At 40.8% G+C, this 27,518-nt stretch overlaps 2 protein-coding genes across 2 annotated transcripts in view; one reads left to right on the top strand and one right to left on the bottom strand.

The window, feature by feature from the left end:
* Window positions 1-6,603, top strand: part of zgc:92429 (uncharacterized protein LOC445063 homolog) — an 18,947-nt gene extending 12,344 nt beyond the window's left edge. The window contains 4 exon segments of the mRNA XM_034676141.1: window positions 3,788-3,890; window positions 4,003-4,122; window positions 4,432-4,494; window positions 5,723-6,603. Of these exon segments, the coding sequence (XP_034532032.1) occupies window positions 3,788-3,890; window positions 4,003-4,122; window positions 4,432-4,494; window positions 5,723-6,148 (712 nt within the window). The 3' untranslated portion in view covers window positions 6,149-6,603.
* A 1,765-nt stretch (window positions 6,604-8,368) lies between these two features.
* si:dkey-172j4.3 (diacylglycerol kinase eta) overlaps window positions 8,369-27,518 on the bottom strand; it is a 116,186-nt gene continuing 97,036 nt past the window's right edge. Inside the window, exons 17-31 of the mRNA XM_034676894.1 lie at window positions 27,406-27,471; window positions 24,248-24,419; window positions 23,376-23,474; window positions 23,091-23,175; window positions 22,889-22,996; window positions 21,917-22,013; window positions 21,641-21,748; window positions 21,387-21,500; window positions 19,566-19,700; window positions 18,920-19,083; window positions 17,301-17,406; window positions 16,972-17,061; window positions 15,268-15,381; window positions 14,146-14,269; window positions 8,369-13,660 (exon numbers count right to left, since the gene is read on the bottom strand). Coding sequence (XP_034532785.1) covers window positions 13,608-13,660; window positions 14,146-14,269; window positions 15,268-15,381; window positions 16,972-17,061; window positions 17,301-17,406; window positions 18,920-19,083; window positions 19,566-19,700; window positions 21,387-21,500; window positions 21,641-21,748; window positions 21,917-22,013; window positions 22,889-22,996; window positions 23,091-23,175; window positions 23,376-23,474; window positions 24,248-24,419; window positions 27,406-27,471 — 1,635 coding nt within the window. The 3' untranslated portion in view covers window positions 8,369-13,607. The remainder of the gene's footprint in view (window positions 13,661-14,145; window positions 14,270-15,267; window positions 15,382-16,971; window positions 17,062-17,300; window positions 17,407-18,919; window positions 19,084-19,565; window positions 19,701-21,386; window positions 21,501-21,640; window positions 21,749-21,916; window positions 22,014-22,888; window positions 22,997-23,090; window positions 23,176-23,375; window positions 23,475-24,247; window positions 24,420-27,405; window positions 27,472-27,518) is intronic.

Here is a 27,518-nt window from a genome sequence, read left to right as displayed (position 1 = left end):
GTTAGGGTTAGGGTTAGGGTTACGATTAGGGTTAGGGTTACGATTAGGGTTAGGGTTAGGGTTACGATTAGGGTTAGGGTTAGGGTTACGATTAGGGTTAGGGTTAGGGTTACGATTAGGGTTAGGGTTAGAGTTGGGGTTAGGGTTACGATTAGGGTTAGGGTTAGGGTTACGATTAGGGTTAGGGTTAGAGTTACGATTAGGGTTAGGGTTACGATTAGGGTTAGGGTTAGGGTTACGATTAGGGTTAGGGTTAGAGTTACGATTAGGGTTAGGGTTAGGGTTGGGGTTAGGGTTACGATTAGGGTTAGGGTTAGGGTTAGGGTTACGATTAGGGTTAGGGTTAGGGTTACGATTAGGTTTAGGGTTAGGGTTACGATTAGGGTTAGGGTTAGGGTTACGATTAGGGTCAGGGTTAGGGTTAGGGTTACGATTAGGGTTAGGGTTACGATTAGTGTTAGGGTTAGGGTTAGGGTTAGGATTAGGATTAGGGTTACGATTAGGGTTAGGGATAGGGTTAGAGTTACGATTAGGGTTAGGGTTAGGGTTACGATTAGGGTTAGGGTTAGGGTTAGGGTTACGATTAGGATTAGGGTTACGATTAGGGTTAGGGATAGGGTTAGAGTTACGATTAGGGTTAGGGTTAGGGTTACGATTAGGGTTAGGGTTAGGGTTAGGGTTATGATTAGGGTTAGGGTTACGATATGGGTTAGGGTTACGATTAGGGTTAGGGTTACGATTAGGGTTAGGGTTACGATTAGGGTTAGGGTTACGATTAGGGTTAGGGTTAGGGTTACGATTAGGGTTAGGGTTACGATTAGGGTTAGGGTTAAGGTTACGATTAGGGTTAGGGTTAGGGTTACGATTAGGGTTAGGGTTAGGTTAGGGTTACGATTAGGGTTAGGGTTACGATTAGGGTTAGGGTTAGGGTTACGATTAGGGTTACGATTAGGGTTAGGGTTAGGGTTACGATTAGGGTTAGGGTTATGGTAACGATTAGGGTTAGGGTTAGGGTTACGATTAGGGTTAGGGTTACGATTAGGGTTAGGGTTACGATTAGGGTTAGGGTTACGATTAGGGTTACGATTAGGGTTAGGGTTAGGGTTAGGGTTACGATTAGGGTTACGATTAGGGTTAGGGTTAGGGTTACGATTAGGGTTAGGGTTAGGGTTACGATTAGGGTTACGATTAGGGTTACGATTAGGGTTACGATTAGGGTTAGGGTTAGGGTTAGGGTTACGATTAGGGTTAGGGTTAGGGTTACGATTAGGGTTAGGGTTAGGGTAACGATTAGGGTTAGGGTTACGATTAGGGTTACGATTAGGGTTAGGGTTAGGGTTACGATTAGGGTTAGGGTAAGGGTTAGTGTTAGGTTTAGGGTTAGGGTTACGATTAGGGTTAGGGTTACGATTAGGGTTAGGGTTACGATTAGGGTCAGGGTTAGGGTTAGGGTTACGATTAGGGTTAGGGTTAGGGTTACGATTAGGGTTAGGGTTAGGGTTACGATTAGGGTTAGGGTTAGGGTTACGATTAGGGTTAGGGTTAGGGTTAGGGTTACGATTAGGGTTAGGGTTACGATTCGGGTTAGGGTTACGATTAGGGTTAGGGTTAGGGTCACGATTAGGGTTAGGGTTAGGGTTACGATTAGGGTTAGGGTTAGGGTTAGGGTTAGGGTTACGATTAGGGTTAGGGTTACGATTAGGGTTAGGGTTAGGGTTAGGGTTACGATTAGGGTTAGGGTTAGGGTTACGATTAGGGTTAGGGTTACGATTAGGGTTAGGGTTACGATAAGGGTTAGGGTTACGATTAGGGTTACGATTCGGGTTAGGGTTAGGGTTAGGGTTACGATTAGGGTTAGGTTTAGGGTTACGATTAGGGTTAGGGTTAGGGTTAGGGTTATGATTAGGGTTACGATTAGGGTTAGGGTTAGGGTTACGATTAGGGTTAGGGTTACGATTAGGGTTAGGGTTAAGGTTACGATTAGGGTTAGGGTAAGGGTTACGATTAGGGTTAGGGTTAGGGTTACGATTAGGGTTAGGGTTAGGGTTACGATTAGGGTTAGGGTTACGATTAGGGTTAGGGTTAGGGTTACGATTAGGGTTACGATTAGGGTTAGGGTTACGATTAGGGTTACGATTAGGGTTAGGGTTAGGGTTAGGGTTACGATTAGGGTTACGATTAGGGTTAGGGTTAGGGTTAGGGTTACGATTAGGGTTACGATTAGGGTTAGGGTTAGGGTTACGATTAGGGCTAGGGTTACGATTAGGGTTAGGGTTACGATTAGGGTTAGGGTTAAGATTAGGGTTAGGGTTACGATTAGGGTTACGATTAGGGTTAGGGTTAGGGTTACGATTAGGGTTAGGGTTAGGATCAGGGTTACGATTAGGGTTAGGGTTAGGGTTACGATTAGGGTTACGATTAGGGTTAGGGTTAGGGTTACGATTAGGGTTACGATTAGGGTTAGGGTTAGGGTTACGATTAGGGCTAGGGTTACGATCAGGGTTAGGGTTACGATTAGGGTTAGGGTTAAGATTAGGGTTAGGGTTACGATTAGGGTTACGATTAGGGTTAGGGTTAGGGTTACGATTAGGGTTAGGGTTAGGATCAGGGTTACGATTAGGGTTAGGGTTAGGGTTACGATTAGGGTTAGGGTTAGGGTTAGGGTAACGATTAGGGTTAGGGTTAGGGTTACGATTAGGGTTAGGGTTACGATTAGGGTTAGGGTTAGGGTTAAGATTAGGGTTAGGGTTAGGGTTAGTGTTACGATAAGGGTTACGATTAGGGTTAGGGTTAGGGTTAGGGTTACGATTAGGGTTAGGGTTAGGGTTACGATTAGGGTTACGATTAGGGTTAGGGTTAGGGTTACGATTAGGGTTACGATTAGGGTTAGGGTTAGGGTTACGATTAGGGTTAGGGTTAGGATTAGGGTTACGATTAGGGTTAGGGTTAGGGTTACGATTAGGGTTAGGGTTAGGGTTAAGGTAACGATTAGGGTTAGGGTTAGGGTTACGATTAGGGTTAGGGTTAGGGTTACGATTAAGGTTAGGGTTACGATTAGGGTTAGGGTTAGGGTTAGTGTTACGATAAGGGTTACGATTAGGGTTAGGGTTAGGGTTAGGGTTACGATTAGGGTTAGGGTTAGGGTTACGATTAGGGTTAGGGTTAGGGTTACGATTAGGGTTAGGGTTACGATTAGGGTTAGGGTTACGATTAGGGTTAGGGTTAGGGTTACGATTAGGGTTAGGGTTAGGTTTAGGGTTACGATTAGGGCTAGGGTTAGGGTTACAATTAGGGTTAGGTTACGATTAGGGTTAGGGTTAGGGTTACGATTAGGGTTAGGGTTACGATTAGGGTTACGATTAGGGTTAGGGTTAGGGTTAGGGATAGGGTTACGATTAGGGATAGGGTTACAATTAGGTTTAGGGTTAGGGTTACGACTAGGGTTAGGGTTACGATTAGGGTTAGGGTTAGGGTTAGGGATAGGGTTACAATTAGGGTTAGGGTTAGGGTTACGATTAGGGTTACGATTAGGGTTAGGGTTAGGGTTAGGTTAGGGTTAGGGTTACGATTAGGGTTACGATTAGGGTTAGGGTTAGGGTCAGGGATAGGGTTACGATTAGGGATAGGGTTACAATTAGGTTTAGGGTTAGGGTTACGACTAGGGTTAGGGTTAGGGTTACGATTAGGGTTAGGGTTAGGGTTACGATTAGGTTTAGGGTTATGATTAGGGTTAAGGTCAGGGGGTCAATGTAGTCATTTCCTGTCCCTTATTGTTTGTGATGTTCAGGTATAAGTACTGGAGCTGCTGCTGCATCAAGACAATAGATTTTAACGCTTTCCTGGACCAGAAGGGCTGCACCACAGGGAAACATCGCTGGGTGCCAAAGCAGGTAGCTGAAACATTAACTTACTCCCAGTTTAATAGAAATTCACGTGAAGGAAAAAGAAGTAACAGACAACAAAAGAGGGGTGTCCCTGACTTTCATGTTTGTTGTTTTACAGGACAAGAAGAAGGTGGCGTGTCGATATGACTGGCACCAGACAGGAAACAATGTTGTCATAACTATTTATGCCAAGAACGCACATCCGGAGTTCACCTGCATAGAGGCCAACAGGACTGTGGTTAGTAAAAAAAACACAGCCACACACACTTTTGAGCTGACTTTATTCAATACCAACAAAGTTCAAGTTAAAAAACACTTTACATGAGTAACTCATCAGTTGATCAAAATCTGATTAAGAGATCTGTTTGTAAAAGTCAAGATGTGTTGAATTGCCAGACTGTGAGATAAAATTGGCTTCACTTATCACTAATTAGCTTTGATTATTTTTAGCTTTCATTAATGCCAGTAATCTTCTTAATCTCTTTACTAATGTAAAATACCCCTTGATGGTCCCGTTTACCTTATTCTACCTCTTTTTTCTCTTTAGCTCTCGTGTCAAATGCAGTTCGAGGACAACAAGATTTTCAAGAGAGAGTTCCACTTCTGGGGGGTGAGTGCCTGCTAAACACATCGACATACATCTGTCCGTGGAGTACGTTAGCTTAACTGTTGCTAAGTCACAGTTTTTTTTAATGGCAGCTGTTTTTCCCCTGATGCTGATACAATGTTAGAATTCTGTGTTTCAGGTTTAAAGGTTAATAAATGTGAGGAATCTGAAGAACTGTGATGTTTATCCGCTTCTCCTTTGATTAGCACAAAAAAGGCGATGGCTAGCATGTACCGGACAAGATATTTTGCTGTAATTCCACTACAAACGACATATTGTATAACTGAGATAATATAGAAAAAGCTTAATGTCATTAGTATCGCTTATATCAACTAATGTTACTGTTTGCTTGCCAATGTAAAGACGTTAGCTAGAAATATGCTTTATGCTAACGAAAGCTGTTAGCACCAAAATGACGGCACCTACTTATTTATTCCTATTCTCCTCATTCATTGGTTAATCAAACACTATGGTAGAGTTATGAAATATAAATGTTAAACTGTGAGGGGCTCTCATGTTGGCCACACATTGTATGAAGTGAAGGAATCATCCCAGAGCACAGTCTGGTCCTGATTGCCCCTGATTTGCAGCAGGTGTGGGAAGCCTGTGCTGACACATTCACTCACCTTCAGAGTAACTGAGTGGATGTCTCACATGTTCTCTGTGTTTGTTGCCTAAGCATCAAAAGACCTTTCTTGGCATTTGTCCCCCTCTTTCTTGTCCTTTTAAGAAGAGTTCCAATAGTCTTTTAGTTCCCTGTAGCCCCTGAGTTTGGGTGAAGGAGTTTTCCTGGGTCTTCCAGATACTTACATACATTTTTCCTTATCTTTGTAAAGCTTTGTTTAATTAAAAGAACCGCTCTTTATTTTATATATTTATTTATTTATCCCTATACATCTGATCGCTTGCCATTTTTGTGCTTATTCCATTTGGAATAACTTTAAGAACCCCCTTCTCCCGTGGTCCGCAATGGCGTCCCAATACATCCTGACACAAACCATGAAAACAGCAGAAAAAACTCCCAAAATAAAAAATGGCCGCTGTGCAAGAATACAAGTTATGTTTTAGGGATTTTGAAAGGTGTTTCAGTCTTATTTCAAGACACGGATCACATTTCTCACACCATTAAAAAGGACAGTCAGCTGGACCAAATGGCAGACCTTGATGAAGTCTTGTTTTAGATTCAGTACTCCAGTCTTTTCCAACCCTTTTCTTCTATCTCTACCTTCAGGTGATCAACGTCAAGCAGAGCTCGGTCAACATGGTCCCGTCCAAAGTAGAGATCATCCTCCGCAAAGCTGACCAAGTGGCCTGGGGCAAACTGGAGGACCCAAACTACAAACCTGAACCCGATCCCGTAGAAAACAACGAAGCCACACAGGCTTACCAGCCCGACTACGACATTGAGGACGACGACATCAGCGACTCGGACGAGGAGTGGGCCTACGACCTGCCGCCGAAGAACAAAACGCCAGAGGAGCAGGAGAAGAAGAAAGACGACGAGGCGCAGAATTTAAAGAGGAAGGAGGTGGAGGAGGAGATGAAGAAGGCGGCGGAGGAGAGGAGGAAGGCGGAGGAGGAGAGGAAGAAGCTGGAGGAGCAGAGACAGCAGGAGGAAGAGGGAGGAGATTATGAAGACATGCCGGAATTAGAGTAACTTCCCCCAAAACACCAAGAGTGGATTTGATCTCATTCAGAAGAAAATATGTTGAAATGAGTTTGATTTTTTTTAATGAGGCTAATGAATTGTTGATTTTCTGGAAGCCACAGTATTCCAAATTTGTATTTTTGTGCCACAAATCTAAATAGAAACAAGAATTTAATACTTTAGAGTTTGAGTCAAATGACAAACCTTGGCATCCACTTTTATTCAAGTCTTGAGAAACAACTGGGTGCAACTTCAACACAAGAAATAAAGACTGATTTGTATTTGTTTCTGTCTTAATGTCTTAAAAACAAAGAGCTTAACAGCAGGAGTTTAAATGTCTCGATCAATGTTTAAAGAATTATGCAACGCACGTCCCCCACATTTCGGTACAAAGACGAAGATTAATGATTCATTTAAAAGCCTAATGACTCATTTGAGTATTCGCTGGTGTTGCAGGCTGCAGTTGTAAACAAACAACATTTTGCCTTTAGCTCATGAATCATGCTGAAATTGTATTTCCACACATTGTTTTTATGAAAATTAGCCTCAAAAAACACCTACACTGTTACTCACTGACCGGCGTACTACAGGCAGAGAGAGATTGATACATGCGGCGCGTGGGTGTAATTGTTCAGAACAAGCAGGATTAGTTCTGACGACCACAGACTGGGATTGTAGTCGTAACACCTCAGTGTGATTTAAATGAAGTGCTTGTGTGATTGATTAATACCTGGAAGGTCGACATGAGTCTTGTGTGTGCAGTGTGACTTACCCGGACTTCCGCCAACACCCACCGGTTGCGTTTCCAGAACCGCTGGACAGCTGGAGTCACGAGACCGAGGTTTTCCTGCTGTAATTACTGAATCAATAATTCCTCATCCATGTTGTCTTTCTGGTCCTCTGAAAACCTTCGACCTGTTGACTCCAGGCCTGGCTCCACTCATCATGACGGTTTGTTGTTGTAGTTAAGTGAAATACGATCTGGTGATAACACAGTGTTTTATTCTGAAAATTAACCGGATGTTTTGATGAAACCTGACTTCCTGTCCCGCTCCATCTGCTCTGTTGAGATTGAAGCGTTGTTTCGGCAAAAGTAGAAGTCTTGTGTATCTGATCCGGAGGACTCCGACCTGCTGGATCAGAGACGCAGCCGGAACGCAATGGAGCGGATCCAGTGGAAGTTAACACATTGAGTAGAATAGAAACCTATCAACTCCTGTGCCGTGGCGAATCGGAGACGGATCGGACACAGATCTGATGGAAACCGGCCGTTATAGTCTCACGTTGGATTTTACCAAATGCAACATAAGACAGATGCATTGTTCAAAGGACTGCCGGCGTAAACACGTCAATCGTGATGCCCTTTTGGAATTGGACTTCTACATCTACATTTTACAGAATGGACTCTTGGAGGAATACTAATCTGATTAATCTGACTAATTGCAGTTAAAGGTTATTAATCAGCCCAGTAAACTCTCATGAATGCATAAAGGCAAAGAGAGGCATAGCTAAACTGCCGCAGTGTCTTCCTGCTTCCCGCTAGCACTGCACATTTCACTTTGTGTCAAACAGAATCAAAAGATCACATAAGCCATCATGGTTTTATATTTTTGGGGTAGGTAATACGCTTTCAAGGGGGACCCAGGCCATCTCTTGCCACCCTGTGGATGCACCCCTGATTTGACAAACAATAAATACGACTTCAGGACAGAACATCTGCAATTTATCACAAGACATTGACATGACTTTTTTTTGTGATTTGGGAAATTTGAAGTATTTTTTTGGGCAGGTTTCAATACATCATAAGTACACTTGAAGAGTTAATTTGCAAAAACAGTTAACTCACTTTTGAAAAACTAAATAAAAGTTTCAAAAAACATATTTTTTCTATTACTAGCTTTTGGTATTATCCATCAACTGAGGTTGGATGGCTTTGACTTAGTCAAAATGACTTTACTTATCAGAGGTATCTTGAAAATGTAACTTTATTAGGAATCTATATCAAAAAGAAATATGTTTTTTTTTCAATTTTAGTTTAGAGTTATCTGTTTTTGCAAATTAACTCTTCACTTATTTTTTTAAATTACCGAAATCAGAGCCATGACATCAAATCCTTTAACAGCTATTGGGCAGACATGTATTGTGACCTGTACCTTTAAGAGTCAGTTGTTCTAGTATGCAAAATCTTAATCATCAAATGACACCAAAAGACACAATCTAGACACAATCTTCACACTTCAATAATTCATTTAATCTCCAAGAGTTTGCGCTGACTTTGTCTTTGTTACACACTGCACACAATAACACAATAAAACACCTCGCGACGTACAAAGTCGTGCAACACCTAGTCTGGCTTCCAGCATTGCGCACACAGTCTCAGTATATGTAGGCTGTTCAGATCAAGGGGTGCGTTCACAAATGTCGTCAATGAAGCAACTGTTGCACAAACATGGTGGAGTGTTTGTCGTATGTTTGTTAGTTTGAGTTTGATTTTTTTCAGCCTCACAGAACTCCTTGGAAGAGTTTCAGTCAAATACATTTTTGCCGTTTTGAAAAAAAAAAACAACGTACATTCACAACAATTGTTTTAAAAGCAACAAATTATGTGTAAAAAGTAACTAAAGAAAACTTATGAAATCATTGGTTTAAGACTCTAACATTGGCAATGTTTTTTTTAAATTCCAAAATGGCTTCCATGAATGTGCGTTCCCCAGACGTGACACAACTTGCGTTCAGTTTTCAGCACAACAAATGGCGAGAAAAGCACAAGTTAGGCTGCCTAAGTCGATGTTACAGTTTCAAAATTATACACAAATGTTCACCCAAATATTGGCTAAACATAGGCTGAAAATGACATCTTTTTTCTGTGTAAACAATTCATCAGTAGTCTGTGATAACACTGGAGAACTCCATTATAACTTTGGCTTAAAAGTTGGAATAGATTCAATATTCATTACTTTTTTAAACAGTAATTAAATACCAATTGGTGTTACATTGGAAAGACACTTAAATGACATTGCTGTGGCAGTGAAATGACATTAAATCACATTAATTACATTGGCAATAAATGGGAAATCTCAAGCTGCTGTGGGAGTTATTGTACAACCACTGATGTAATAAACATTTGTGTATACATCTTAATATATTCATCATTCATAAACATTTGGTTAGATATATTACATTGTATCAACACACTTTTGTCCGTATACATTTATCATAAATAAAAGATTTTGTCATCAAATTAATTTAAAAAACACTCAAATCTTAAACACACACGCACACATGCACACAATGTCTTTTTTCCCCATTTAAGTTTGCGTTTTTCGTAAAGTGCAAGGCAAGATACAGTAAACTTTGAAATGTACGACATACAACAACATTCGCATCCGAAAGCTAACGCACTCTCACACATTCCTTGTATGTCTCGTAACCCACTGAACTCAGTACAAACTTGGCACAACACCACTAAAGCCTCTAAGGTGTAGAGCGTAAAGCTGGCACACTATGGATACAGTAGCACAATCCTACCAGAGCTGAACATCTACGGCGCCTCACAGGAAGTCACAACTATCAAGGGGTTGAAAAACAATAGCTGAACCTGTACGTGAGTTAGAAAAAACCCTGTCCGGGGATGAAATATTAAAGCTAACGGTAACAACTTGATTGTTTAATCGTGAGTCAAATCTGAGTGCTAACGTCTTTACATCCTTTTTTTCTCAGTTTCAAAGTGATACGATTTCTTCACAACAAAACAACTTCAGATTATTTGCATAATTCTTTAAAGTACCTTCTTATGATAGCTCTTATGCTAACTCTAACGACACATTAGCTAGTATTTGACTCACGACTAATCTTAGATTTTTTAAAATATGCGCTAACAGATATCTGTCTTAAAATCTTAAGACAACTTAACCATGAAAATTCAATTTCCAGAGTTAGCTTCATCACCAGTTAAGCTAGCTAGCTTAATTACTTAACATTAGCTCATGAGACTTAATAAAGAAACTATTTTGTGAAACGTGCGACACGCCTGTAAGACACGACTGAATATTACTGCGTTAAGCTAACGTTGATGTAACTTAAACATGCTTCGAATTATAACTAACTTTCCCATCATTGTAATGACAACGTTAATCCAAAATCGTCAAATATCGTGAGTCAAATCTGAGTGCTAACGTCTTGACATCCTGTTTTCTCAGCTTCAAAGTGATGAAATTTTTTAACACCAACTTCAGTTTATTTGCGTAATGTAAAAATAAATTATTCTTTAAGATTCTTTAAGGTACCTTCTTATGATAGCTCTTATGCTAACTCTTACGAGACATTAGCTAGTATTTAACTCACGATTAATCTTGCTTCTTATCTTAGAAGTTTAAAAATATGCGCTAACAAATAAGACAACTTAACCATGAAAAATCAATTTCCATTCGTTGCAGAGTTAGCCTCATCACTAGTTAAGCTAGCTAGCTTAATTACTTAACATTAGCTCATGAGAAAGCACTGAAAGCTCAGAGACTTACAAAATAACTTATTGTATTTAAAGAAGAAGAAAGAAACTATTCGTGAAACGTGCAACACGCCTGTAAGACACGACTGAATCTGACTGCGTTAAGCTAACGTTAAAGTAACTTAAATATGCTTCGGATTACAACTAACTTTCCCATCATTGAAATGAAAGTGTTAATCAAAGATCGTCAAATATCTGAAACTAAGCAAGTTTCTAGGTGCAGAATTGAGCAATTTGTAATTGACTTAAACAAAGAAGGCCACTTGGACTGCCTCACAGGAAGTCCGAACTATCAAGGGTTGGTTTGATTAACGAAAAACAAGAGGTGAACCTGTACGTGAGTTAGAAAAAACCCTGTCCGGGATGAAATGTTAAAGCTAACGGTAACAGCTTGAATGTTTAATCTTAAGTCAAATCCCAGCGCTAATGTCTTTACATCTTGTTTTCTCAGTTTCAAAGTGAAACGATTTCGTCACAAAAAATCAACTTCAGGTTATTTGCGTAACCTGAAAATAACTTATTTTCTACGATTCTTTAAGGTACCATCTTATGATAGCTCTTATGCTAACTCTTACGAGACATTAGGTAGTATTTGACTCACGATTAATCTTGCTTCTTATCATCTTAGACAATTTCCATTCGTTGCAGAGTTAGCCTCATCACCAGTTAAGCTAGCTAGCTTTATTAGCTAACATTAGCTCATGAGAAAGAACTGAAAACTCAGAGACTTACAAAATAACTTATTGTATTTAATAAAGAAACTATTTTGCAACACGCCTTTAAGACACGACTGAATCTGACCGCATTAAGCTAACGTTAATGTAACTTAAATATGCTTCGGATTACATTGAACTTTCCCATCATTGTAATGAAAACGTTAATCCAAAATCGTCAAATATCTGAAACTAAATAAGTTTCTGGGTTCAGAATTAGGCAATTTGTAATTGACTTAAACAAAGAAGGCCACATGGATTGCCAATTTTTGGCGTACGTACCACAGATTGGGAATCGCTGTAACGGTAGCTTAAGAGCACATTTTGGGAGCTCATTTTGAGGCGTTTTTTTTTTCTTTAAAATTGACATTTGGTCCCAGTTTTTCATTCTTTTTGCCAAGCTTAGCAAATAGAAGCTCTGTCTTGTCAACTCCTTCGGAAAACTTACAATATTTACATTTTCTCGTTAAGTTAAAGACATTTCCCAAAATGTCAGAACATTTCTTTCAAAATCTGTAAACCATGGTAGAATGTACTTCTGGAAATCGTAAACATTCGTAAACTTTTGTAATCTTTTGTAAATTTTGACCCGTTCCACAAAGCAGCACATGTATTCAAGACAAGCTCTTGCATGAGATTTGTCCACAGCTAGGGCAGATTATAATCCGAAGTATGAAGTTGTGATGATGGACACTCAGGGTTTACATCAATACCTTCTTAAAGTCTGAAGCCTGGACTGTCTGGTGTGGAAAGCAGAGTTTGTAAGGAGTTAAAAATGCATGTGCTGCTGGTCAAAGAAACAAGCTAAAATCTATCATGTTGAGGCGTCTTCTTCTCTCCCTGTGAGGCGACGTAGGGCTAAGTTTGCATGCAGGGACACACAGAACAGCATTAATTGGCGCTGATTATATGCACAGTGGCCAAGGAGTTTGTCAAAGGGGGAAGCAGCAAAGCCGATCAGCATTTGGAAAATAAGATATACAAAAAAATAGATATATTTTTTGCGGTAATAATCATATAATAACTATAATAGCTCTTAACCACAGACAAGGCAAACTCAAATATCCACTGACTCTTATTCTTCTATTACATATACAATCAGCAGTATGGCAAAGAAGGAGTAATATACTGAGTAGCTGTAATGTTTCCTTAATGCATCCTTGATGCTTCCTCCTTCTGTAAACACCTTCACCTTACACTGCAGAAAAATCGGACTTACAGGGTCACTTCATCTGGAACAAAACCTCCACATTGTCCTTGAAATGTGGGAAAGTGGACTCAATTATGGACTCCAGCATACGTTGATAACTGAAGGTTGTACCGTACGTTATATCCTGCAGTCGTACATTCGTCATGCGCCTGATTTCAGATGAAGTGACTTGTTATTAAGATTCTTCTTGCAGTGTGGCTGCATAGCCTCAGATAGCACAAGTCAGACAACAGCCTATTTAAGAACCACTTTAGAACCACAACAATAGAACCTTTGTGAAATCTTATATGATGTATCATTTTAACATTATCGTTATTCACAGGTAAATAATACAAGTCCACACAAGTACATTCCTCAGAATAGTTTTTGCAACATTTAAGATATTTCCCAGTTCAGTTAGACGATAACGTCGAGATGTTTCAGTTTGTTCGTGTTTCTTGACTTGTTGCCGTTTTGAGTTCTCATGGCAGTAGCAACAAGAAATAAATACTCTCCCCCCAAGTCTCAAGAAAAAATCAAAGTCCGAAGGCTGTAAAGTTAAGAATAAAAGGGTCTAAAGCAGAGAAGTAAAAGGTTTGCAACTTATCAGAGATATAAAACAAGATGGGTGCGCTCGACATGCAAAGAGAGCACCACGTAAACACATTTCTTCGTCAAAAAAAAAAAACAAACCCAAAAAAAAAAATGGAAGAACTTGTTTCTTCCACGCCTTCTTTTTTCTCCGTTGATGTGCTGCTGGCCGCGACAACATCCTAACTCAAGCAGGTTAAACAGAACCGAAAGCAGAACACTGCGATGCAAAGCCAGGCCCCCTTCAAAACATGTGAAATAAAACAAAAGGAACAACACCTTCATCCTCTGAGGGACACTGAGGGAGGGGATGAAGGAACTTCAAACGTGGAGGAAATGGCGTCAAAGTTGAGAAGATGTTTTTTTTTTTTCCTTTTCTTCCTCGCACCTCTCAGGCCAACGGGTATCGCGGTCAGTCAGCTTCTCACACCTGATTCTCAAGGTAGTAAAAACACCCAGTGGAGGGCTTCAGTTGCCCGGAGAGTCCGCCTCAGCAGCCCCGCCTTTGACGTCCCAAGTTCCTGCAGGAGGAGAGAAGAAACAACCCGAATGAAGACCGTCGTGAAGAATAGAAGCTGTAAAAGCTCTTCGGAGGCGGGAAGAACTGCCTCTTAAAAACTGATTGATTGGGAATAACACCTGAACCAAGATGGCTTCCATTAGAGGACCTGCTTTTATAGCGTGTGTATATTTTTGCGAGCTGTTCTTCTTCGGGACAACAAGACCTTCAAAGGTGCTCGGCACTGATTTATGAAACGTCTGTCCGCCATTAATGCCGTGAACTTCAAGCTTCAGCGGCTCGTGGTGGCAGAGTTCCAGCTCTCGATTACAGAGTCAGAGACAAGTAGAAAGTTCAGAAGCCAAAAAAAAAACTGAGACTGAATCCATCTTTATGGAGCTGTCACTGATCCAGAAACACATACCAGAATCAGGTCTGAACAAAGGTACGTATATGTTCTCATGCTGACGCTCTGAGGCATGATTACTCAACACATGGGAATCTTACCTGAGAGAGAGCTGTTGGACTTCTGCTTGTGGAGCTTCTCTCTCTCCTTCTTCACCTTGGGGATGATCTTCAGCTTCATACTGCTGCTGCTGCTGCTGCTCTTTGTGCTGCCCCTCACCGAGTCCTGGAGGAGAAGCACGGATCAATGGAGAGAAGATGAGACCAGGTGTCTGAGAGGGGAGAGGAGCTACTGCAAAGTTCCAATTCTGGACAGCAGTACTGATCTGACCTCCAGTCCAGAAGGTGGCAGTAAAGACACCAAAAGCTGTTTGTCAGCAGCAAATAAAAGAAGTACTCCTTTCTTAATAATCCCAACTTGCCAAACATAAACAGATTCTCAAGGAACTTCTTTGGCTTCATTTTGAACCTAAAGTCTCTAAAAGTAGTATGGGAGGTAGAGCCTTCAGTTATCAGGCACCTCTCCTTTGGAATCATCTACCAGTCAGGGTCCAGCAGGCAGACACCCTCTCTACTTTTAAGAGTAGGCTTCAAACTTTCCTTCTTGATAAAGCTTATAGTTAGAGCTGGATCAGGCTTGGACCAGGTCTTAGTTATGCTGCTATAAGCTTAGACTGCCGGGGGAACTGGCACACTAGGATCCTGTCTTTCCCCTCTTTCTTTAACTCTTCCTGTCACATTAAAGTTACTAACCATAGACCTTTCTGGAGTCCCTGAGCTCCCTTGTCTCGTAGGTTCCTCTGGATCTCTGCTGCTGTGGACCTGCCAGACTCCAGCTGCTACAACTACTACTATCAGTCTCACCACTGTCATCTCTCTCTCTTTCCTTCTTTTCAACCCCATCTTGGTCTCAGCAGATGTGTGTCTAACATGAGTCTGGTTCTGCTGGAGGTTTCTGCCTGTTAAAGGAAGTTTGTCCTTGCCACTGTAACTTGCTAAATGCTGCAAAGTGCTCTGCTCATGGTGGATTAAGATGAGATCAGACTGAGTCCTGTCTGTAAGATGGGACTGGATCTTATCCTGTCTTGATGTTGGGTCTTTGTTAATAATATAACATAGAGTACGGTCTAGACCTGCTTGGTTTGGAAAGAGTCTCACCAGTACTATTTTGTGTGTGTGTGAGGAAACTCTTGTAACTATCAGGTCACATTTCCCTCCCCTCACCTCTTCGGAGCACTGCATCAGCGGACAGATCCAGTGGATGTCGTCCAGTTTGTGGAGTTCGGCGCTGAGGCTGTTCAGAGTCGACCGGAGCTCCTCTTCCTCTGGACACTCCGACTGTGAGGGAGGAAGAGACGGACTCTCAGTGGAATAATACTCAACATGTCTGGACTTTCTCTCAACCCCAATGACAGCTTGGTGATTTTTATAGCTTCTTGTGTTTTTAGTTGTTTTATTTGATCTCAATGTTTTCCTTTAGTTTACAGCGTTGTTATGAACTTTTTTTGAAGTTATATTTTTGGCCTTTTTGCCTTTATTTGAGAGGACAGCTGAAGAGAGACAGGAAACGTGGGGAGTAGAGAGTGGGGGAAGACATGCAGGAAATGGTCGACTGGCCAGGAATCGAACCAGCGACCCCTGCGACGAGGACTGTAGCCTCTGTATGTGGGGCGCTTAGACCGCTTGGCCACCAGCGCCCCTTTATGAGCTTTTATGTTATATTTATTTACTGTTTTTATTTCTGCTTTTTATCCTATTGTGCCACACTTTAGTAAACATCACTGTATGTTAATATGTGCTCTAAAAATAAAGTGGATTGGACTTTTAATTTCCTCTCCGTCTTTAATTTTCAAGCATTTCTACCTTTGACAGCTGAGGAGAGACAAGAAATATGGGGAACCGAGTAAAGGGGAGGACATGCAGCAAAGGGGGCGAGACCAGGAGTCAAACCAGTGACATCTGTGACGAGGACTACATCCTCTGTATGTGAGGCGTGCACTTTAACTAATGAGCCAAACTGGTGCCTCAGTAAAGGAAAAGTTAGGCTAGTGACCAAAGTCAGCTGATATAGAGCATTTTGTAACTGCAGTAAGGAAAGAGACTCTTTCTGAATGATAAGAAATAACATTTTAGAAACACGCTGGTCAGAAGTGTTCACTAGAAGCCAATACGAAATATCTCTGATAATCCTGTTCATATAGACTGACCTGTCATCTCTCATTGTCTTTATAAAACAACCAGAGTTTACTGTGGACTGTCTTTTTTTCAAGGTCATGAAGTGTCGTTTGTAAAGAAAGATAAAAAAGTAAATGAGCTCTCTGAAAGAAGATATTTAAAATCCTCCGTCTGTAAATCTGTCACCTCCTCCTCCTCGACCATCTGATGTATGTTTTGATGCTTTCTGCATGTTCTGCAGAATCCACACATTTGTTAAAGCGAAACATCTGTTAACCTGAGATGCTAACAGACTGAAGCTGATTAGCATATTATGTAAATATGTTCTGTTTGTTGCTCATTTATCTCTGCCGGCTCCGTTTAGTCTTAATCTCTCTCACTGAAGGAGAGTTAAGGGAAGAAGAATCACCACTTCATCGAACAATGTCTGCTCGGGGCTGAGCATGAAACCAGAGAGAGTTTGGTCCGATTACTCTGAACGGGGATGTAAACATTTGGAGTTTGGAGAAGTTGCGTGCGTCGTGTTGTTCTCTGCAGCACAGTTGTTATTATATTTGCTCTGCTGCACGCAGGTCTTTTGTGAATAAAGGTAAACTACTCTGAGTAAATAAACCTAAAGCAAACAGAACACGGAGGACAAAAGGAAGAGAGAGATAGAGCCTGAAATGTGAGACATCACGAGAGAACAGACGAGGAGGGAACAAAGAGAACAGCAGAGAAAGAGAGGACGAGGGTGAAATCGCAGAATCGTACCAGGAGTTTTCCGTCCAGAAGCATCCTGGTCTCCGCCTGCAGGACTTTACTGCTGTTGACGATTTCCACCGCCGTGCTGCGACTCAGAAACTGAAAACAAGAACCAGGAAGTCAGCGTTGAAATCAAAGACATGCATCATGTGTCTCCTTTTATCGTCTCCTCTGTAACTTTAGTTCACAGGTGAGCAAATCATTCAAATACTCCATGTGGATGAACACTTTAGGTCAAAACCCTGATGTGTCTTTAAAAAGGAGAACCCTGAGTCTGCTGCCTTTAAATCAAATCAGCCATATGTGCGTCCGTCTGTCTGTCCCCCTCAGAGTCTCACCTCAGGGCTGGACAGTTTGGCCTCAGTGAGCACCAGGGCGGTGGCGTTGACGGCGTGAGCCAGCTCCTGCTCCACCAGCTTGTGGGTCTTGGCTGCTTCTCGGATCCTACAGAGGAGGAGGAGGAGGGAGGAGGAATCAGAGACGTTAAAGACAGCCTGATGGGGCACAGATATTACTACAGGTTATCTATGCATGAAGATGGGTTTTATGTCGTTTCCACCTTCACGTTCAGTTTGACGATGTTTGAATAAAAAACTCATCTCTGTCTGTGCTCCGAGCGTTTCTGCTGTGAACTCCTGACTGCTCTGATGTTTTCATTTTAACTTCATAATGATGGAGGTTTTTCTTGTGCACTCAAATTCTCCAAACTAATCTCTCTTTCTATTTCCCCCCCTGGCTTTAAGATATCTTAAAGACCTACACTCACACAGATCGAGGAACTGAACAAATAAGGTGCTTTTATCCCAGACTTTCACCTGGAGTTTATCACATTCTCTGCATGAGAGCACGGCAACATCTCTTTATTCTTAAAGCAGGTTTTTACTTCTGTGTTCAGACCATAGACTGTATAATTAATGGACGTAGTATCCGTGAGGTCACCCATCTGTTCCTGAAGCGCTGTTTTGAAGCTAATCATCGGCAGAAGCCATATTGGAAATGTTGAACTCAACGTAACTTCTGTCGAGCTAGTGTGAGGTAAAGAGGCGGGCTTTGAGCCTCCTCGCCAACAGCTACAGTGCTCCCGCCTGTCAGTCAAGTCAGCTGTGCCTCTCATAATGGAAAACTCGTAATTTCAATATCTTCGAAATTGCCGATCAAGAAATGAGCTATCCAGACTACACTCGTTTTTTGTACCAGGCTGCAAACATGTTTATTTCTGCTGTAAAGATTGGCTTTTTTTTTTAATCGGTGTGTATGTGGTTTCTGGTACTTCTGGAGCCAGCCTCAAGTGGACACTCAAGGAACTGCAGTTTTTAACACTTCCGCATTGGCTCCAATTCTCGCGGCAGGACCTTGCCGCTTGGTGTTGACCCTCGGCAGCAGTGGTCGCGCAGCAATACTCCCCCAAAACACTTGAGGGCAGTGTGGTCTCTCTGATAGTCAGGCCATCTGTTTCAAGTCCGGCAAAGTTTTCCATTTACTTTATCACAGCGATTCTGAGCGTGTTATTTTAATTTACAGGTGATACATGTTTCTGTTTATCAACGTCGGAGGAGATGAAATACACGGCCGATGTGCGGCGATCCCAAAAGTGCTGTAAATGCAGGAAATGCAATGCCGTCTACCGGACTGCTTTTTCACCCATTTCCCTCCAAATTTAACAATCATTTAAAAACGAAACATCACGTTTTATATCATAAATCCTCAAACGACTTATTCAGACTGTGACCTTGTGAAGAAAAAGTTCACTGAGGTACACACAGAGTGTGAAATACGCTCAGTCTCTCAAGGACTTCTTGACAATCTGGACTCCTCTTTGCAACCTCAAGAGTCGCCCCCTGCTGGCCATAATGAAGACAGCAGATTTAAGGCTTCACATACATTTGCATTCACTTCCAAGCCCTACAAGCTGCAAGCATTTCTTTTAAACCATCTATGAACTTGAAGCGCCTCGTACTTATTGATAAGAGTGTCGGCCACGAGTCCCAGCTGCTGGACCTGAGCGCACTCCTCCTCCGTCAGGTACTCCATGGACTGCTGCGAGTTGAGGCGAGGCCGGGAGGCGCGGTAGCTGTCGAACTTCCTCTTGTCCTCCCATGACTTCAGGGTGCTCTCGAACGCCTGGTGATACGATACAGAAACAAACAATTAGATGTCATGCATCGTCTTTCATCAGGACGCTCAGACTAAGTGTTTGACTACATTCAAACGTGAATTTTATCCTCCAACATGTCAACACTTTTACTTTAACTTGGTAATCTAACATGGGTTTGAGTGAAAAACGACAGATTCAGGCGGCTACCAGCCAACGCTCTCCTCTCTGCAGCACTCGATGAGAGAAACCATGGAAACTAACTGGCCAAAAGTGCTTGGCTGAAGAGAGCTCTCAAGGTTTGAGCAGCGTGAGGAGAGAACAAACACAGGAGGTCTGAATTGGATTTAAGAAGTCCCGAAATAGAAAGAGTCAACAACGAGGGCAGGCGGCTGAAGACGGAGAGCTGAGGGTGGATTTTGTAGTTTGAAGTCATTTTTAGAATTGATGTACAGTAAAGATAAATAATCTGGTGTGAAACTATAAAGATTAATATTAAAGCCAGCCTTACTCTGTCTCTGGTGAGCATCTGTGCTCGGTTCTTGTGGACGATCTTGACGATGCCGGGCGGCTGGATCCAGGCCTCTCCGTCCACCTGCACAGGAACCCCCTCCTCCCCGAGGATGGTGATCTTCACCTGTCGACACTGAGACGCAACAGAGCAGAAAACAGCAGCTGTCAGACGGGGCCTCTTGTTCTTTTTGCTTCCATGACTGGACTGCATTGTGTGTTTTATTTATTTGACCGGCTATTTTTGTCCTCTGCTTTTAGATATTTCATGTGATCCTGAAAAATCTCCAACATAAATCCAACTTCATGTATTCTAGTCAGTGGTGTTCATTTTTCTGAAACGCCACAACTCCAATAGACAGTTTTTTTAATGTATTTCAGGGTGACGTGATAATACCAGCCCATTATTACTATTAAGCTTTTAAATATTAAACTGTCAAATGAATCTAATTTAATTAAAATTTAACATTAACCCCAAATTAAAATTTTTGCCTACTATCTCAGCTGTAAACATGTTTTCTTTTTTAACACGGCTGCTGATGGGGTTCCTTGTTTTTTGGAGACAGCCTCAAGTGGACACTCCAGGAACTGCAGTTCTTTACACTTCTGTGTTAGCTTATTTTTTCAACACTGGAGGTTGCTGCCTGGCTTTCACATACTACTTAGCACTGAACACAATGTAGAGATTATTGCTGTCAGGCACAAACCTCAAATCTCCATATTCCATTTTTTTTTGGCATTAATCAAAGCTACTGATCTCCCTTTAAGCTTTCCAGTAGGCTTGTAAAAATATATATATATTTTTAATTTCTTAATTTTGAACATTTAAGAATAAAATAGGAAAAAACATACATAAGTAAAGTAAAATAAAAATCCCCCAAAAAATCAATCAATTCCATCAGCAAGCACTGAAACATTTAAATTTACATGTGCAAAAAAGGAGTAGGAAGAAGTTAAAGCGTGTCTAGTCCTACCCCTTTATTCATTATTTTCTGGCATTACATGAATGCATTCCCCCAAAACAAATCTTCATAACATATCTTTGTATTTCCACATACAATCAAAGCAAACCCCTCGTGACTATCAACCCTTTTCTTCCTCCCTGTACCTCATGAAAATCATTTATTTATTCTTCTTTAACAGATAAAAAGTAGCTCATGATTGAGTCACATGCAGTGTTAAGTTATGTGAAACACATATTGGGTTTTTACTTTTTGGAAAGTAGTGGTTTTTGGAGGTATGAGGTTTTTGCCTGACGGTGACGAGATCATAAAAATGGGATTGTTGTAAAGGAGATTATAAAACAATTTAATGCTTTGATAATCTAATTCTGAGTATACTAATTAATGCTGACCGAAATTGTTATAGTTTGGGGTTGACAGGAAATGAGGAATACACAAAAACAGCCCTCACATGACTGTAAACATAGATAAAAATGGGAGACAGAGCATAATCTGTGGATTTAAAGGGAAGTCTGGTTGGATGTATGTAAACTCAGGTGGAGATGCTCCAAAATTGACTTTTGTTTCTCAGTTTATATCAAAACATAGAGCACATTTTTAAGGGGAGGAGCCAAATGTTGCAGTTAATGTGGATTTCAGGAAGGTAATCACTGGCATTTTAATGAGGAAGCACTAAAAGCATACTTAAAATGGACCTGCTTCTACAACTATCACATAATCCTCACGTTGTTTACTCTCTGAACCCACCAAAAAGTGAAAGATTCGTAGGTTATAGGAAGGATAACTTTTGTTTGGGTCTTCAGAAACATGTTCGAGTAAGGTGAGTCCTTAAAGTCTGTTAACTGAGGGATCTGTGTTACCTGTGCGATGCGATGATGCTGCAGGTTAATGACCCTGGACATGGCCATCTGCATGCTCCCAAACACCGCCACCACCTCCAGCTTCTTGTCGTCGAAAGACGGAGCGCCAAAGTTCTGCACATCAGAGACCGGAACAAAGTATTAACTTCAACTTTCAGATCTGTCGGCTCAAAATAAGTTTCGTTTAATCGGGCTGTGAAGGTTTTACATCAAAGAAAAGGTCTCTGTTGGTTTACTGAACTGACGACACTCACATTATCCTCCTTAGTGCCTCCCCAGAAGTTGATACCGCCTGCATAGCTGGGGATGTTGAGCACAGCCAAGCCCTGCAGACTCGGCAGAGACATGGGAACGCCGTCACACTGAGGATAGAAAGATAGAGAGAGAAGAGAGAGAGAGAGAGAGGGGATTTAAAAAAGGCAGAAAAGCTCAGGATGTAGGAGGAAAACAGCTCATAGCATTCTGGCTCTCAAAACATCTCTCATTCTTTAAGAGCAGCGTGAAGCTGCGTCTGTGGGCGTGTGTCTGACCTCCAACTGAACTCGCTGCTCCAGGTTCTTGTACGTCTTCTGGACCAGCTCTTTAGTCCCCAGGACTCCGTACCACATCATGTTCTTGGTGCGACTACTGCAGAAGAAGAAGGGAAGAAGAAGAAATGATTTAGCACTGTTTATATTAAGCTATGTTTGTTATGTAAAACTCAACTTTATGAAGTTATTTGTTGTCCAAGAAGTTTTGAAGGCGTATTAAAGGTATACTCTGTGAGACTTCTTTCATTTTGGGTCACCTTTGTACATTTATTATCTCCTTTAAGAACAAGAAGCTGTTAAACAAACAGAGATATAATTGCAAAACTGAAATTCATGTCTTCTTCAATTACAACTTTTGCTTCTAAAAGCCACATGTCTTAGTGTTTCCATCGTTATTTAATATTTAAACATTCAAGTGTGGAATTCAAGGGTCACCTTTATACATTCATAGTCTGAATAGCTCCCTTAATAACACTTGTTTATTATCAGTAGTGCCTAGAAGTCTCAATTTTTGGGAGAATTGTAGATCTACTAATCAACTTTCTTCGTACGCAGACGATATTCTTCTGTACATCTCTCACCTTGATTATTTTTGATTAGCTTGATTGTGTTAGTGTCAGACTTTTTGGGTCATTTCTTAACATTTAATGTCTGAAAATCTGCCTTTACAACTTATAACTAACTACTTACTTATGGTCTCGATCGTTTGTAGAGTCTCAGATTTATCTGTCGACTTTCTCTATACGCAGACGATATACTTCTTTGCGTGTCTGACCTTCATTTATAGACATTTATCCAACAAAAGAAACAAGCTAAAATCTTTATAAAAGCAGTTACATAATGAAACAAACTGCTTGGTAAACACAACATGTTCAGTCTGTTGTTGGCAAAGAGAGCTACTGTGTTACATAATGAAACAAATGCTTTGTAAACACATCATGTTCAGTCTGTTGTGGAGGAGAGTCTTCATACCTGCATTTTTTAGGGTTCTCGTCTCTCTTGTTGTTGAACTCGAGAGAAATCTTTGCGTCAAGGCCGATGCCGAAGTAGTTGTTCATGACGCACTTCTCCGAACATTGTCTATAAACAAAGAAAGTATGTGAAATGTTAATTAAAAAGTGGCACCCCATTAATAAAGGAACACTATTCATTAACAAGACAGGGATGTACGTACACAGAGTCCTCGTTGAAGGTGACGGTGTGGAGGCTCTCTGCTTTCTCAAGAACGATGGGGGAGGTAGGACTTAGACTTCCTGGACCTTTGAAATAAATGTCAGGAAATAATCACCACTCAGACAAAAAAAGCAATAGTATTAGTCTTCTTTGAATCTTTTCTGACAAATGCAAGGCTCAAGCTTTTGAAATACTGAACTTTTTTTTCTAAAATGTCCTAACAGCCCTTTTGAGACCGTCCCTTCCCTTCGTGTCCCTGCTGGGTTCAAATTAAAGTGACACTTACGCTGCTCAGCATCCTTCAGCTCTTCACTGTTTTCTCTCTTGATGGAGGACGAGGACGACATCCTCTGGACTTGCGTGTGTCGGTTCTGCTCGTCCACCACTAAAATGATGAAAAACATTGTGCTCGTGAACAAGTCATGGCAAAAATCATACCAAGAGATGAAGGAAAGAAAAGCATTGTGATTGGAGGGGCCTTTCTTCATCATCAGACTTTATTTATAAAGCACTTTTCATACAATGAAACGGTAACACAAAGTGCTTTACATAAAAACAACTTAAAATTGAATAAATTAAGAAAAAGATATAAACTAGACCCCCCATCCTAATCCCACCCCCATCCCCAGCCCCGACCCCAAACCCATCCCACAATCCTAAGGTTAATAACACAATATATGCAACAATAGTAATAAAAATTATAAAAATTAAATAAATAAATAAATAAAAAAGAAGTTGCTGAATGAACCGAGGAAACGCTGTCGTGATATCTTAATGAGGAAACATTGGAGGTAAAATAAGGTGTTAAAACTCAACACAGGAAGTTAAAATCGCCAAAATAAAATAAAATTCTAAGTTAATAAAAAACTAAAATATTAAACCATTAAAAGAAAACAAGATGCTATACTTAAAGAAAATGAAAAAAAATAACTACAAAAATAAATACAATAGAATAAAAGTGATTAAAATTTGAACTAGATAATAAATAAAAAAATAAATAAATAAATAAATGAATAAATAAAATAAATAAATAAATAAATAAATAATTAATAAATAAATAAATTAATTAAATTAATAAAACTGATATAAGAATAAGACTCAGTTAAAAGCGAGACTAAAAAGGTAGGTCTTGAGTTTGCTTTTAAAAATGTTTTGTACCTTTCTCCGCCTGTTCAATGATCTGCCTCAGGGCTTTCTTCAGGCTGTTAGCCCGGAGCATCAGCTGCTCCTTGGACCGGTACGTTTTACCCTCTGAACCCGATTCGCCCCCACTCTCCCCTGGGCTTGAGCTTTCACTCTCCTGGCTGGGCACTGACCCTGCAGGCACCACCTGGACGTGACAGAAAGGAGAAGAAAACACATATCTGTAAAATGTCTCCTCTTAAGTGTCCTTTTATACACAACTGCCTTGAATGTTGTATTTCATTGCAGGAGCAGAGGAAACCCTGTAGCCTTAAAACATTATCACTCAACCAGAAAATGTCTCCTCGTTCAAATATGTTTACTACGGCTGCTCTGTGGAGCCTTAAAGTGCTGTAACATCTCCTTTTCCAGCTCCAGGAGGCAGAGGTTCATTTTCACTTAAGTGGAGAAAAGAGGGAAAAGAGGATTTCCATTTTTTATGTTTAATATAAATAGATGCTTGACACAAAGCTAAAACTCTCTGCTTCTCGCCTTTTATGGAGCAGAAAGAAGATTCACGCTGATGTTTTGAAGGCTGTGTTTTCACATTTAGAGCACGGAGATCAATCAGAGTCAAAAGACTCCAAAGGAAACAAGGGAATAAAAGGCTATGAGCTGTTTTGTGTTTGAGCTCCTGTGGGGGGAGTTAAGATGTTTGAAAAAACATTGTTTTCACTGTTACCTCTGTAAAGGATCAGGTTGAGTCAGGGGGATTTAGAAGCTCGGGTGTTGCAGCTGAGGAGGATGACTTTTATCTTCTCAGAGCAAACAACACTTTAGTGTCTCAGAAATATAACGTGTTTGTCTACTTTCAACTCTGGGAGGCTTTGGCTGGGAACTGACTTTGTGCCTCATAAAGCCTCCTGACGTTGTTGCCGGTCTGAAGAGAAACTATAGAACAAACTGAGTTTTATGAAACAGAGTTTAGAGCAAGTGAAACCAAAATGTCTAAATAAAAGTGATTTATGAGAATTATATAAATCAGGACGAAGAAGCACAGAAAAATGCTTCTTACTCATAAAGTTTGAGATTCTGATGTTGTAGTATAATTCAATTCATGACATTTTCAGCTTGTAACTCATCAAATCAAAAGCCCTTTTAAGTTGTCAGTTCAAGGTGAAATATATTCAGGCCTTGGGGCGCCATAAGGGGGAGAAAAGTCAGGGCTGACAGAGGCCAAAAGGACTACTACCGTAAAACCTCTTTTAGCAGCCCAGGCTGTTATTTGTTTTGATCTGTAAATCTACCAGGCCTTTATTTGGGGCAGGCTTTTATTATTTTTGAATAAAACCTTTGCCCAGAACAGATTGAGATCTCTTGACTTGGGAAGGGCAATGGTAAGTAGTATTTCACAAGGACAACACTTCTAGGGTTAACAGATTCGATTAAAGATCAACAAAACTGGGGCGCTGGTGGTCTAGTGGTCTAAGCGCCCCACATACGGAGGCTACAGTCCTCGTCGCAGGGGTTGCCGGTTCGATTCCCGGCCGTGACCATTTCCTGCATGTCTTCCCCCACTCTCTCATATTTCCTGTCTCTCTTCAGCTGTCCTATGGACTAAAGGCCAAAAGGCCAAAAATCTAACTTAAAAAAAAAAAGATCAACAAAACTGAAAACTACTTTCCATACAGCAGTGTTGTGGTCCAGTCACCAAACCTTGAGTCTGAGTCGAGTCCCGAGTCCTCAGTGTTCGAGTCCGAGTCGAGTCCGAGTCACCAGAGAAAAATCTGAATCGAGTCCTCATTATTTGAGTCCAAGTCGAGTCCTTCATTGTACATATTATTTATTACAAGGAGGGCAACTGTTTCAATCCAAACTATTGACTGTGTGGACCTGGACTGACTGTGTGGACCTGGACCGACTGGCTGAACCTGGACTGACTGTGTGGGACCTTCTGGATGTGTAGGGGACACATTTCTTTTTTTAGTGTTGGAGCTTTTTCCATTATTGTATGTACATAATCATTTTACTTTATGTCATTTATTTGTTGTTGTGTATATTAAGGGCAATGTTATGTGCGTTGTTATTATTTCAGTATATATTCTAATAGTTTTACACCTGGATGGGCAGGTAAGGGGCGGACACCAGGAAAGGTGAATGTTTTTTTTTCTCCAGAAGACACTAGAGCACGAGGACGCTACAGATTGTTTTGTGAGAAACCTTTTTTGTTTACAAAGACATAAAGGAAATTACCGGAAATCCTCTGTTAGTAGCCCAGGCTTTTATTTGTTTTGATCCATAAACTCACCAGGCCTTTATTTGGGGCAGGCTTTTATTATTTTTGAATTAAACCTCTGGCCAGAACAGATTAGCTTTATGTACTTATTCCAAGTTGTTTTCATGTCTAGAAATTGTGGGCACCAAGAAAATTTCAGATTTTTTAACCTGAGAGAAGTAATTAGTATTTCACAAGTACCAGATCAGACACTTTTACCAGGCTTTGTCTTCTTTTTGGACCTTTAGCTTTTCAACCAGAAACCCCCTGGGGTCATTTTTCAACATTAGAGAGTAAACAGACTCTCAGGTTGTCATCTGCTGACCAACTTGACGATCAGTAGTTTGTGAAATACCAAATAAATCAGCCGCACTGGATTAAAAATCAACAAAACTAAAAACTACTTTCCATACGGTGACGACACACAACTGGTGGTGTTATGGGAAGACAAGTTAGGACTATTCTAATGGCCCATGACTGACAGAGACCTAAAGGACTACTACCATAACACCTCTATTAGCAGCCCAGGCTTTTATTTGTTTCGATCCGTAAACTCGCCAGGCCTTTATTTGGGGCAGGCTTTTATTATCTTTGAATAAAAACTTTGCCCAGAACAGATTGAGATTTCTGTTGTTATTCCAGGTCAATGTTGTTGTTTTTCTTATCTATGAGCTAAGGGCACCAAGAAAAGTTCAGATTTGTTAACCTGAAAGTTTTTTAAGAGGGGCAGAAGTAATTAGTATTTCACAGGAACCAGATTTAGAGGGTAAATGGATTCTCAGGTTGTCATCTTCTGACCAACTTGACGATCAAAAGTTGTTGAAATACAGAATCCATCAGCCGCACTGGATTAAAGATCAGCAAATTGAAAAATACTTTTCATCCAGCTACAACTCATAACCGGTCGTGTTTTTTTTACCTGAGCCTCTGCTTCTTCACTTAAGGCCTTGACGAGGGAATCCAGCTTCTCATTCAGCAAAGCACACTGGGAAAAGAGCCACACAGACAGACAGAGAGGAAGAGGTATTTATA

This window comes from Notolabrus celidotus, chromosome 23, assembly GCF_009762535.1.
Source record: "Notolabrus celidotus isolate fNotCel1 chromosome 23, fNotCel1.pri, whole genome shotgun sequence".
Lineage (NCBI taxonomy): Eukaryota > Metazoa > Chordata > Actinopteri > Labriformes > Labridae > Notolabrus > Notolabrus celidotus.
The sequence above is the reverse complement of the archived record's forward strand: the minus strand, read 5'-3'. Positions and strand labels throughout refer to the sequence as shown.